Source organism: Vulpes lagopus, chromosome 16, assembly GCF_018345385.1.
Source record: "Vulpes lagopus strain Blue_001 chromosome 16, ASM1834538v1, whole genome shotgun sequence".
Lineage (NCBI taxonomy): Eukaryota > Metazoa > Chordata > Mammalia > Carnivora > Canidae > Vulpes > Vulpes lagopus.
This window is the reverse complement of record NC_054839.1, coordinates 1,046,517-1,058,959: the sequence shown is the minus strand read 5'-3', so window position 1 is coordinate 1,058,959 and position 12,443 is coordinate 1,046,517. Positions and strand designations below refer to the sequence as shown.

General features: G+C 52.8%; 1 protein-coding gene across 8 annotated transcripts in view; it reads left to right on the top strand.

Moving 5' to 3' along the window:
- The window catches only part of ATP11A (ATPase phospholipid transporting 11A), a 130,950-nt gene extending 120,273 nt beyond the window's left edge, over window positions 1-10,677 (top strand). For 2 of the 8 annotated variants that reach the window (XM_041730875.1, XM_041730869.1), the window contains 2 exons: window positions 1,499-1,664; window positions 6,559-10,677. In XM_041730875.1, the coding sequence (XP_041586809.1) occupies window positions 1,499-1,664; window positions 6,559-6,666 (274 nt within the window). In that variant the 3' untranslated portion in view covers window positions 6,667-10,677. Of the gene's footprint in view, window positions 1-1,498; window positions 1,665-3,278; window positions 3,366-5,439 lie in introns of those variants that run through there. The other 6 variants (XM_041730873.1, XM_041730871.1, XM_041730874.1 and 3 more) reach the window with 6 other exon arrangements.
- The last annotated feature ends 1,766 nt before the right edge of the window (window positions 10,678-12,443 follow it).

The following is a 12,443-nucleotide window of genomic DNA, read 5'->3' as shown; positions in this document are numbered from 1 at the left end:
TCCAGCCTCCCGTGCTGCGGCAGTGATGAGCAGGTGTCATGGGAACACCAGCAGGGCTGGCCCAAAGACCACCCAGGACGCTCAGCAGAGGGGCAGCCAAGTCCCAGTGCTCTGTAGAGAGATTGCCGTGGCTGCCAGGTTAAAAACAAACCTGAGGGATCCCTGGGTGGCGCAGCGGTTTGGCGCCTGCCTTTGGCCCAGGGCACGATCCTGGAGACCCGGGATCGAATCCCACGTTGGGCTCCCAGTGCATGGAGCCTGCTTCTCCCTCTGCCTGTGTCTCTGCCTCTCTCTCTCTCTGTATGACTATCATAAGTAAATAAAATTTTAAAAAAATTGTTAAAAAAAAAAACAACAAACTTGAGTGAGACGTGAACAGGACAATAAACCCGTGGTGCTGGGTTGGTGGCCCCTGTTAGGGGCGAGGAGTGGCTGTGTGTGGCATCTCTCCTGGTGCTCTTATTGCCATACCTTGGCTCGTTGCTGTTCCTTCTGCCCAGACATCCTTTCAGACTAGCCGACCCTGTGAGCTCTTATGTATCCTTCAGAACCCCATGCGTCAGCGCCCTCCTTGGGCTTCCCTTGAGCCCCTGCGCAGTCAAGGCAGTCCCACCTTGTCACCCGGTTGCCTAAGCTTTCGTCCCTGCTCCCACTACAGCACATACTGCGTTTTCTGTAATTCTCCTGTGTGCACCCCACCTCCCTGTGAGGCAGAGTGTTTCCTGGGATGCAGCTGGGACCTGGGAGTGCTGCCCATGGAGCATGCTGGCCAGAAACATGTCTTCTCCTGTGTGGTCTCCCCGCAGCGGGCTGCCCCCCCCACCTCTCCGAGCTTCTCTGACCTCTAGTGCCAGCGCTGTGTACTGCATGCTCTCTGGGACCTGTAGGTGCTGAGCTAGGTGGTTTCCAGCCTTGATCCCCAAGGGCCCACAGTTCATCCTGAAAACCTGTGAGCCCAGCCCCCGGGCCTGGCGTTGACCACTGGTCCCTCCCAGCTCCTCTCATGGGTCCTAGTGTAGATATTTTCTTGAATTATAGGTTTGCCTGGGTGAGAGACCATTTGTGCTATTTTCATAGAAAAATGACTTTTTTCACAGTCTGAATCCTGGGTTGTTAACCAGCCCTGCTGATCAGAACCTGTGCCGTCCTCTGCGTGTTAATAGCCAGTGCTCAGGTTATGATTCCAGGATACAAAAAAAAAAAAAAAAAAAAATCACCAATTTTCATGCTTTAAAGTCATTTTGTGCTGTCCTGAAATCTCCAGAGGACTTCCCTTGTCTTTGGGCTGATTTGTGGAATTCCTGCCTCCTTCCCCCACTGCTTACAGCCCTGCGCCCCCTGCTCATGAGTAGTTAGCGCACATGGGCCAAGTGCCCTGAGGGTTGGTGACAGTGGTAAAATCTCCGGGAACAGGTGCACTCTTCCTGAGCAGAGAAGATGGGCCCGGGTTTTGGCATCCCCTGGGTGACCACCGACCTGCCCATCTGTTGTTTTCTAGGCCATTCCTCAATTATCAAAGGATGTACTATGTGTTCATCCAGATGTTGTCCAGCGGCCCAGCCTGGCTGGTCATCATCCTCCTCATCACTGTCAGCCTCCTTCCTGACGTTCTCAAGAAAGTCCTGTGTAGGCAGCTGTGGCCCAGCGCCACAGAGAGAGTCCAGGTACAGGCGGGGCCACGGGGGTGGGCCCATGGGGGAAGGAAGGGGGCTGTGTGCATGCCCTGAAGCCCAGCCAGAACAAGCGCTGTGGTCACTGTAGGGAAAGCAGGAGAGGTTTGTGCTTGGCAACGTGATGAGTCCTCACAATGCCGCGGAGGATTTTAAGCATGAACCCAGGTGAGATGCAGGGTGACCCAGAAGCTAGTCAGCCGAAATAAGAGAAAGATGGGCAGACAAGGACTCAGCCAGCTCAGAAGGCAAATTCTTTTGTGAATCTGAAAAAGTGTTTTAAATTAATTGTTACCTTGAAGGTAAAGTTGCCCAAGTCTCAGGTGTGGGGGATGTGGCTAAAACACTGGCACTGACTCTGGGAATTTTGGTGAGCACTAGGGTCCCACACTTTCCACCATCCCCACTGAGGCCAACAGGCGAGTGAGTTCTGGGTTTGGGAGAGAAGTGACCTGTGCAGAATGCCCACCCTGGCTGACGAACAGCAGCAGATGTCACTCGGAGCTTCCCAGAACCACTCTGGGCTGCTCGTGTTCTCAGGGAGGGCACACTCCCTCACCCCTCACCCCAAGATCTCGGGGAGGTGCAGAGCCTTCATAAAGAGAAGGGAGGATCCTGCCAAGTATGCAGAAGGCAGAGCAGGACTCTCCCTGCAGGTGCATGTCTTCCCTGTGGAGCACAGGTGGGCCTGCAGGTGGGCGGATGATCCATGCCCTCTAGGGCCAGAGGAAAGCTCTGGAAGCTCAGATGGCCCCAGCACTCAGCCTCCAAGTGCAGTTGGCTGGCCTCTGGGATGGGAAAGAGCTAGGCCTCCACGGGGTTTGCAGCAAGTGAGGTCCCAGCACCGTGTGCCCCTCCTCTACCCGATTCAGGGATTGAAGGGGATCAGGGTGGGCGAACTTCCTCTGAAGCCTCGGACTAGTTTATAACATTGGGCATAGCACCCCATCCCTCCCTAATGGTTCCCAGCTTGAGCCCACGTGTTCATATTCAGCCTGGCAGAGCGCGGGAGTGTGCATGGATGCCTGTGCTCTGAGCTCTTGAGCGACACTGCCTTATGACAAGTGTGGATGGCCGTGAGGAGGAGAGGCCCTCCAGGAGGGGTTGTCCCGGAGGGGGCATCCAGGGATACGGACTTCTGGGAGGGGGCGTCCAGTGAGGGGGCATCCAGAGAAGGGGGCATCCAGGAGGTGGTGTCCGGGGAGGGGGGGCACCCGGGGAGGGGGGCATCCAGGGTAGCAGGCATCCAGGAGGGGGTGTCCTGGAAGGGGTGTCCAGGAAAGGGGGCATCCAGGGAATGGGGCATCCTGCGAAGCAGGGAATGGGGCATCTGGGGAACAGGGCATCCAGGGAAGGGGGTGTGTGGGGAAGGAGGAGTCTGAGGAGGGTTTCTGCCCAGGGTGCCGGGTTGTTTCGGGCAGAGACCCACTCCTGGTTTGCTTCACAGTGACGGGATGCTCGAGGGAGGTTCCTGCGATTGACTGGGCTCGGACTGCCTTAACTTGTTTCTCTCTTCCTTCCTCCTTCCCTTGTCTCACCTGTCTGTCCACTAACCGCCCCCACTTGTCTCGCGGTGCGCATGGCCCCTCGGCCCCTCTGGGACTGCAGACTAAGAACCAGTGCCTTTCTGTCGAGCAGTCCACCATCTTTATGCTCTCTCAGACCTCCAGCAGTCTGAGTTTCTAACGGAACAAGGTGATGCTTTTCTGTCATTTGGCGGTGGGGTTACAGTCACAGGAAGAGAGGGCCGCCTCCTCGCTGAGAGCCATCCTCCTCTGCTCCCGGGCTGGCCTCTGCTGTCCCGGATGTGCATGTGTCAGAAGCTCCTGGGGTGACCTGGGTCTGAGGGCTGCCCTGGCTGTGGCCTGTGCTCTGTGTCCACGGGAGGGGCCAGGTCCCCATGCCCCTGACCAGCACTTAGGGCTGCACACTGGCCAGTGGCTACCAGCGGCCCTTGCACACAGGTGTGGGTGCGGCCCCTCCTAAGTTGCTTGAGCCTACGTGAGCCGAGTCCCCTCAGCACCACACCCTCTCTGCAGCCCATGGCGCGTGGACAACAGGACCTCCTCACTCATGCACCCATTCCACGGACAGGGAGACTGAGGCCCTCCAGAGGGCCTTGCAGAAAAGAGAGGGCTCGGGCTGAGCCACTCCGACCAAGGGCAGAGACAGAGAGATGTGTTTGGTCCAAGTAGTTTTTCGAATTCTCTTTTAACTTTATTTTAAAAAAAAATCTGTTTTAAGGAAAAGCCTCTACTTTGCTGTACACGGTAGTGTTGGCTTATTTCTTGGCAGCACAGGGCCACGTCCGGGGCCACGTCTGTGGCAGCTGCTGGGACCCAGTGTGCCCACGAGTAGCCAAGATTGTAGGGACACATCTGCCCAGGGATGGCTTTGTCCGTTTCTCGTCTGTTTGTCCATGTGTCTGAATGCCACATTCATGGAGGCTTCATATCAGAGATGCTTTGAAAATATGTGTTTCCTGGTGCAGCTGAGTTCATTGGAAAATATCCCAGTAAGAAAAGGTTGTTTTATTTAAATGACTGTTCATCCTCAAGTTCAAATACTGTTTTTTTTAACTAACAGGGTGGTACATTTTTTAACTTCTGGTAATTATCAACAATCAAAATTTTTCTACTCTGGTGCCATCAGAACTTGCTAGAATAAATGACATGATTCCATCTCACTACGTACATACTTGGAAACGTTTGGGATGCACGTATTAGAAGGAGCACCATAAGTCATAGGATGTGCTTATGAGATGGATTAAATCTTGCCAACTCTGGGCTAGAAATACATAATTGCCCTGTTGACGGATGAGGTTTGCTACGAGTTGCTGTCACAGCCGCCTCTGGCTGCTCGGGGCAGGCTGGTGCTGGGCGGCTGCAGCATCCACGGCCACACCTGCACCGGCCAGAGCACGTGGTATGCACACGGGCGGGCGCTTGTGCTTCTGGGAACCCACCCAGACACCTGCAAAGCTTTGGAGGAATAGACCTGGACCAGTCTTCCTTTATGTGGATGGCATTTCCTTCCACCTGTTCTGCTAAAATCAAAAACATCACAGGCACCACAGGTTTTATGTGTATGCCTATGTAACCTACGTGTGTGTATTTATACACGCATTCAGCTGGGTTAGCCCATGCCCCAATTAGTTCATCCTTCCCCTTGTCAGGAAACATCCTGCATCTCACACTTCATACTTCTTCACCTCTTAAAATTCCCTTCTTCCTGGTGACCGAGACCCTAATACGTTTGACTAGAAAGCCAGCATTGGGATGCCTGGCCGCATTGACCTGCGGCACTGTGACACCCACACCCCTCGGGGGTCTAGCCTTGGGTGGGACTCATGTGTCCAACAGGAGTCGGAGCGACGGACGGGGGCAGAAGGACAGGAAGGTGCGGTTCCTCCCCCGGGGGTAAGCACTGAGGAAGCTGCGTGGGAGCAGCCAGTCTGGCCCTTCCTGCTGAGCTGCCCATGGGCCCTCAGCCCACTGCCCGGGCCTGCCCTGTTCTCCTCTCCGTGCCCTGTCCTGACCCTCGGTCTTTGTCACGTGAAGGGCAGTTAGGAAGACCAGCTCCTTCCCTGGCAGCGCCCACATGGAGAGCCTGTGCCCATCCCACTGCCCCCAGCTCACATGGACGTCCAGGGGACACGCACTGCTGGCTCAGGCCCCGTGCCCGGCTGTGAGGCAGGGTCGCACTCTCCAATGGGAAGTGCTTTCGGGGCCAGGCGCAGCCCCTCTCAGTATTTTTCCTCACCTTGCAGCAGAGCACGAAACTCAAAGCATCGGTCGCTGCTGCGCCGAGCATGGACGGGCCACTTCTGAAGGACCTCTTGCCGCGGCCGAGGCGCCATTAGCCAAGGATAGGTAACAGTGTCTGCCACACTGCTGGCAGGCCTCCTGGGTGTGCTGTGATCCTTCCAAACTGTCCATTTTTCCTCCAAAGTTTTGCTGTGCTGTGCCATTTTGGTAACAAAGGTTCATGATGAAAAACAAACACTTTTTACGCACACATGTGTATTTCTCCCAGGTAAGTGACCTGAGCATGGCTGGGCTGCATGTGGCTGTGTACAGCATGCACATACTCAACATGTGCCATGGCCAGCGTCTTTCCACATGCATTTATGGGAGGCCACTCACCCTGTGTGCCCTGTGGTTAGTCTGTAGAACAAAGCTCATTCCTCGGCTGTGGTCATGGACACTTTTCCTCTTAAAGGTGTATCAGGAAAGACCAAATTGTGAAAAAACAGTGGGATATTGCATAATTCACATTGAATACACCCAGGCAGACATCTGGCCTAGGTCATCTGTTGTCCATCAGCCAACACGTGGAGCCGTGTCTGCCCCAGAAAGGTGTGGAAATGCAGCCACATGCACGAAGCACCCTGAGCTGGGCTTCGAGGCACGACAGGCACACCTGCCTTCTTGTCCAGGAGCAGGTGTGCCTGAGGACGGTTATCCCTGGAAGACCAATTTCTCCTGCACTACTGCCCCCATCCCTGCTGCCTGGTAAATTTAACAATGTCTAGGTGAGGTTGCTGGCTTTCTTGGGCCCTGAGAACCCACACAGACCATGTTTGTGTGCGTGGAGGGGACCCTAGGCCCCAGTCTCGGTCCCCAGGCAGTCTCTGTCCCTCTGGCACAGGCTTTACAGTGACTCACCTCGGGTGTACCTGACAGTGGAGCCAACCAAGCAAGGTAGCTGTTCGTAGCCAGAACGTGGTCAGCACGCTGGTTCCATATTCTCAGTCATATGGGACACACAAGCCCGGCCTGTGTCTGGAATGGGAGTCCCCACAGGCAGCGTCAGAGCAGGGTAGGCAGGGTTCCTGGTAGGGGGACGGGGTCCTGGGACTGACGCTATCCTTTCTGTTCTCCAACAGAGCACATGCATGTGCGGCCACGACCACCTCCCAGAACTCACCCTCCTGGCCTGTCCACAGAGCCCCAGCCCCTGGGCCATGTTCCAGGCCCGCACACAAAACAGGTGACGCTGACATGGCCTCCCTCAAGGGTCTCCTGCACAGCCATCACCTCCCAGTCCTGCGCCCCACGGGCACTGCTGGTGGACGGGCCGCCGGTCCAAGCCTCTGAGAGCCGCACACGTGTACTTCTCCACACCCCCCGGGGAGGCACAAGAACAACCGGACTTGTCTGGAGCACATGGCTGGCGCGCCGCCTCTCCTGGGTCTGGGGGCCCCACATGGCCTCCCTCGGGCTTCAGTTGGGCTGCAAGGAAGGGCGCACACAGCCCGGGACATCCCGGGCCAAGGCCTCTAGTCTCAGGTGCCACCAGATGAGGACACCGTGTGGTGGTGACCATCACCCTGAGCAGGGCTAGCCACACCGCCATCAATCCTGAGCACAGCGGCCCAGTCCTCACTGTGGGACGTGCTGGCCGGGCCTCTGTGCTTCTTTGTCTGCAGCACTCCGGTCCTCGTGCTCCTGGAGCTGGCCAGACTGGAACCTGGCGTCACCTGTTCCCACAGCCCGTCCACGTCCTGGACTGTCCTGCTTCTGTCCCAGCCTGCTACCTAGCGAAGCTGCTTGTCGGGATCTGTCTGAGGGGGAGTTTGCCTCTCCAAGGGAGCTAGCGTCCCCTGTGCGGATCTCTGAGTGTTTCCCGTGCCCTGGCCTGTGGAGGAGAAAGTATTGTGCATGAACGATTGGCAGCTCTGTCCACTGAAGCCTTCCCAGGACACATTCAGAGGTAGTTTTCCTCATGCCCCACAGGTAGAACCTCCCCGCGTTCTCTTGTCAGGGCGCTTGTCTCACCGGTTCCAGGGGAAGGCTGCTGGCCGGGCTGTACCGATCAGGCCCCTTCAAGGTCCTCATCGACAGGGGCCCCCAGGGACCACATCCATCTCCCAGAATCTGTTTCAGGCCAACACAGGTCTGAAGGTGAGGCAGCATCTGCATCCCGAAAGCAGGATGGCCGCCCTGGACCAGACCTTGCATTGTGTGTCAGATCTCTGCCATGTTGCGATGGGCTGTCCAGGGGTCAGGTGGGGTGGGCAGACGTTCAGAAGGCTGCCGTGCTGATAGTCCCCATCCCTTCTCTGGACCGCTCTTTGCTTCTAGAAATAACTCTTTGATGTAGCCTTAATGGTCCACAAAGACATTTCAGTCAGATTCAAAGTTTGGATGTTGAAATAGATGCCTTTTTAGAAAAGCATCACCCAGAAGCTCAACTCCAAGCAGGCCCCTTGCCCACTGCTGGGTTCCAGGCCACTGTTAGGACCGGGGATGCTGGTGCGTGGACACAGAGTTGTCTTCGGAGTCGCTAGGTGCCAGGCATTTTTGAAAGTCCAGATTTCACAGCTTGATTGTATCATGTTTTGCCTATAAAATATTTATTTGAACTGGGGGATGAATTAACTGAGTACACAGAGTAATGGGGATGAGTTCAGGTGAAGTAGAAACAGCATACCAAAGACCAGGAGAAAGGACGAAGAGCGCCGGGGTCTCCGTCCAGTCCGTCCTGCGTCCCCCGCGTCCCCACGTCCTATGTGTGGTGGCGCCCCGGACGTCCCGTCCGCGCTAGACCCTGCGAACAATGCTGTGTGTGTTTTTACAGCCGTTTTTAAAAACCTAATATGGGTATACATGTAATACCTGTAGGGGGACAGATTCTCTGTATGTTTAGTTAACAAATTCTTTGTAATGTATTTTTTTAGAAATCTTAAAATTGCCTTTGCACTGAAGTATTTTCATAGCTGTTTCTATCTCTTGATTCATTTATTTGTTAACATACCACATCTAATTTTTAAAGTATTTTTTAAAGCTTTTATTTTTTAAGTTGACTAACTTTTGGCCACTTTGCATTTAAATTCTGGTGGGAGTTCCAGCGAAATGTCTCCATATCCAATGAATGTGAAGTCTCAGATTTGATTTTGTTCTCCCTGTTTGTGTTTGGTGCTCCCAGCAGCAGTGATTCATTGAAGGCATATTTAGAGCACAATATTTTGCTTGCTTGCTCTTCATAGTTGATTGCAGATTTCATCTGCTTTTTTGTGGTTTTTTTTTTTTTTTTTTCCATCCTTCGGCCTTAAAATAGAAGCTTCTCGATGGATGGTTCGGTATCCTCTCTCCCCTGGGCTGAGACAGTCGCTACTTAACCTCTGAGAATGTGCATCTCATTGTGGAAGTCACTAACCCCTTACACGCTCCAGATGGCTTTCACCAGATTGTTTGGGAAATGCCCCGAGACTGCACCCGGTCCCTGGACATGGACAGCGGGTGGGAGGCAGAGCGGAAGAGCCGCTGGGATGGATGTGTGCATAGGATCCGGTGCCACCTCTCATCTCCACTAGTTCCTATTTACTTGCCTTAAAATGACCTTCAAGCAAGTCCTGTCAACTTTAAACATTTTTCTTAGTTTTGGAAATCTTGTTCAGGACTGCCCGCGTTAATGAACTCCCACACTGGCCCCAACTTCTGGTTCTGAACTGGCACACCATCCATCCCCTTCAGAGCAGGTCACCAATAAAGCACAGGTGGTCCTGACTGGGTCCTCGTCTCCTGCTTTCAGCAACATGTCCACTCAGGGCCACACACGTGCACGTGTACAAGCTCGTACGCACGTGCACACACACACACACACACAGTGCGCACAGACATGCTCCCTGGGCTCCAAGCATCCTGCCGCCTTCCTAAGGGGACCCTGCCAGGAGCTCCATGAACACAAGGCTCCTTGGACCTTGGGCCCAGGGCATGCAAGGGGGCTACGGATGGACGATGCTGCAGGGCCGCTGCCTAACAAGCGCCACCTCCTCAGGGAGGCCTCCCGGCTGACGCCTCCCACAGCTCCGCCCATAGGACAGGTGGCAGAGAGCAGTGTCTGGACCTCCGAGCTGCGGGGCCTCTACCTGCACCTGGGAGCCTTGGCTTGGCCCTCTGCCACGGGCAGCTGGGGGAAAAGACATCCTCCCCTTGGCAACTCCAGTTAGAACCCACATCAGCCAGTCCCATGCGTTTGACTCTAGGGTGAACACAGACCAGACACGACCCCCATGGGGGCGGTGGCTGCCCGAGGAAAGGAGGCCCACACGCCCGGCTTCTGCATTGGCGAGTTTATAGAATAGTTGTTTGGCCTGGTGAGATTTTGCAGCTTCAAGTACAGAAATGCCTCCTACATGCTGTTCTAATTAGCCTCAAATTGTTGCACATCAAGTGTCCCGTGCAGCCTAAAGAGAGTTTTCCAGCCTTTTTCTTTAAAAGCACGAAGTTTGTCCGTGTTGCACTGACTGGTAATAATCTAATGCAACTCCTCCTACTTTACTTTGAAATCCACATTATTCGTGTAACAGCTCTGGGTTATATTTCGGTGTGTGGTTTCCTGCCTTCTACATTTCTTTTGGAAACTTCCCATTTAAAAACAGGAAAAATGTCAGTTGGCAAATGCATTTTTTTTTAAGTTAGAGGGTTAGGTGAATGGGAGTGAGAATCATTCTGATATTGTCTATAAACAAAGCTTTAACGATGATGCATTGGAAGTATTAAAGTGTGATTCTACTTTTGCAGAAAAAATCTAAAGATCAGTTTATATAGCTTTATTTTTATCTTATCGAAGTATACAGAATTTTAATATGCATATATTGTCTCTGACTTAAAATTATGATGTGCATTGCCATTTAAAATGTCCATTCATTATGTAATGCAATAAAAGAGAATCTTCAAAATGTATTTAACATGAATGGTATCTATAGTTGTCATCATCATAAATACTGGAATTTATTTTTAATTATGAAATATAGTAGGTACAGTTAAGATAATAAATCAGTCTCCAGGTAGTAATGTTTGATTGATAATAATTCATTAACCCACTTTAAAAAATTTAATTGTGATTAAACCAAATCTTACATTTCTGTAAAGTTTATTTTGTATGCTACTGGTTTTAACTTTTATTTCTGTAGATAATATCGATGATAATTATATCAGACTTTTCTGCAGATTATTTAAGCAGGAAACTTGAATCTGCTTGCAATAAAGATGAAAGAAATGTCTGGTTTGGTTTCTTTATAAATAAGAACAATAATCAGCAGTTAGGCCCAAGTCTCTGGGGACAGAAGCTGCAGGGTGAGCCCTGTCAGCCCAAGTGTTTGGGCTGAGGGTCCCCTGATGCCCAGGTGGTGCCTGCATTCACCGAGGCCACAGCGCGGCCCAGGCATGCAGGGCAGGAGGGCTGCCTCGTGGGATTGCTGGCTGAGCTCTACTGTCCTCTTGCCACCTGGGGTGTAAGCTTCCACCTCCCCCATTCTTACTCTCATCTCTCTTCTTGCCTCCTGTCCAGACTTGGGCCACGTCATCCACGGGTCCCTCCAGGTGTCCCCTGTGCCCGCTAGTCACAACAGCAGGCTGGTTCCATGCATCCCTATCGCCACCCAGATCCCCGCTGCCGCCCCTCCAGCTCCTTGTCTGAGGACTAACCTCAAACCCACAAAACCTAATACCAGACCCTGGGATTCTGACCCGATTAGAGTGACAAAGGTGGAGCAAGTGTTTGATGCTCTGATGCCATCACCTCACAGGCCCCCCAAACCTCTGGGAGGGACCAGGTCAGGCCTAGGTCTCCAGCACGTGCAGTTCTAACTTTGGGGCTCGTCCCCGGCCCTTGTGCACACAGTGCTGAGGAATGTGCAGAGTGGGTAGCTGTCACTGTCACCAGCCAACCACCAGTGGCCAGCATGAGACTGAATCACCAACGGAACGTAGGTGCCCCTGGTGACTCCAGGGTCCCAGGGCCTCGTGTCTGTCGTTAGCTGTCCAGTGTCTACACCCGGCTCGGGGGAGCCTGGTGGCGGGGGTGGGTATCTCTCTCACCTCGTCTGACGTCCAGTGAGTGCCCATTGGCAGAGGCTCACAGGCACACAGCACCCCTCCCCCATGTTCCCAGGAGCACACCACCGTTTACTTGGTCATAACATAACCCACAACCCATGTGCTCCCTTTTTCATGGAAAAGCCTTGAGAACATATTATTTACAAATTTCCTGCATTAAGAGGATACCACTAAAATTTTTAAATATATTCCCCAAGGGACAATGCTCACCTTTGCACAGTTTCAGGACTCCAGGACTTGGAATAATCCCGGAACATTGAATGAAATCATAAATGTCTAACTCCTCATGGAGATGCACTCACTTGCCCTAACCCAGCTGGACGGAGGCCTGGCAGAGATCTGCGAACCTGCCAACTATCAATCAGACGAAGAATTTCTTGTACACTGAAGACATCAGTCCAATTAGTAGACAGATGTCATGGCTAATGCCAGCCGATCTTGACAAAATCATTCAACTTCTAGAGAAATCGACACTACACTCCCCACAGCACGTTGTTGGAGGTGACATATCGCTTACTCTCACATGAGGGATTTTTGTTTGTTCTGTTGATCCACCAGCGAGACACTGGAAATCTCTGCCCGCTGGGAGCCATGTCTGACAACCTAGCGGCCATGGACAGGTGCCATCCTAATTTCTTTGTAAGACTTTAATAAGAGGGACACCTGGGTGGCTCAGTGGTTGAGCATCTGCCTTCGGCTCAGGGTGTGATTCCGGGGTCCTGGGATAGGGTCTCCCATCAGGCTCCCTGCTCAGTGGGGGATCTGCTTCTCCCTCTGTCTCTGCCTCTTTCTCTGGTTCTCTCATGAATAAATAAATGAAATCTTTTTTAAAACTTTAATAGGAAATATGGATTCCTTGATTATTGCTTAGTAAGAATATGTATTAGCCTTTAATACTAGTCACACAAAATCATAATTTGGAAAAATT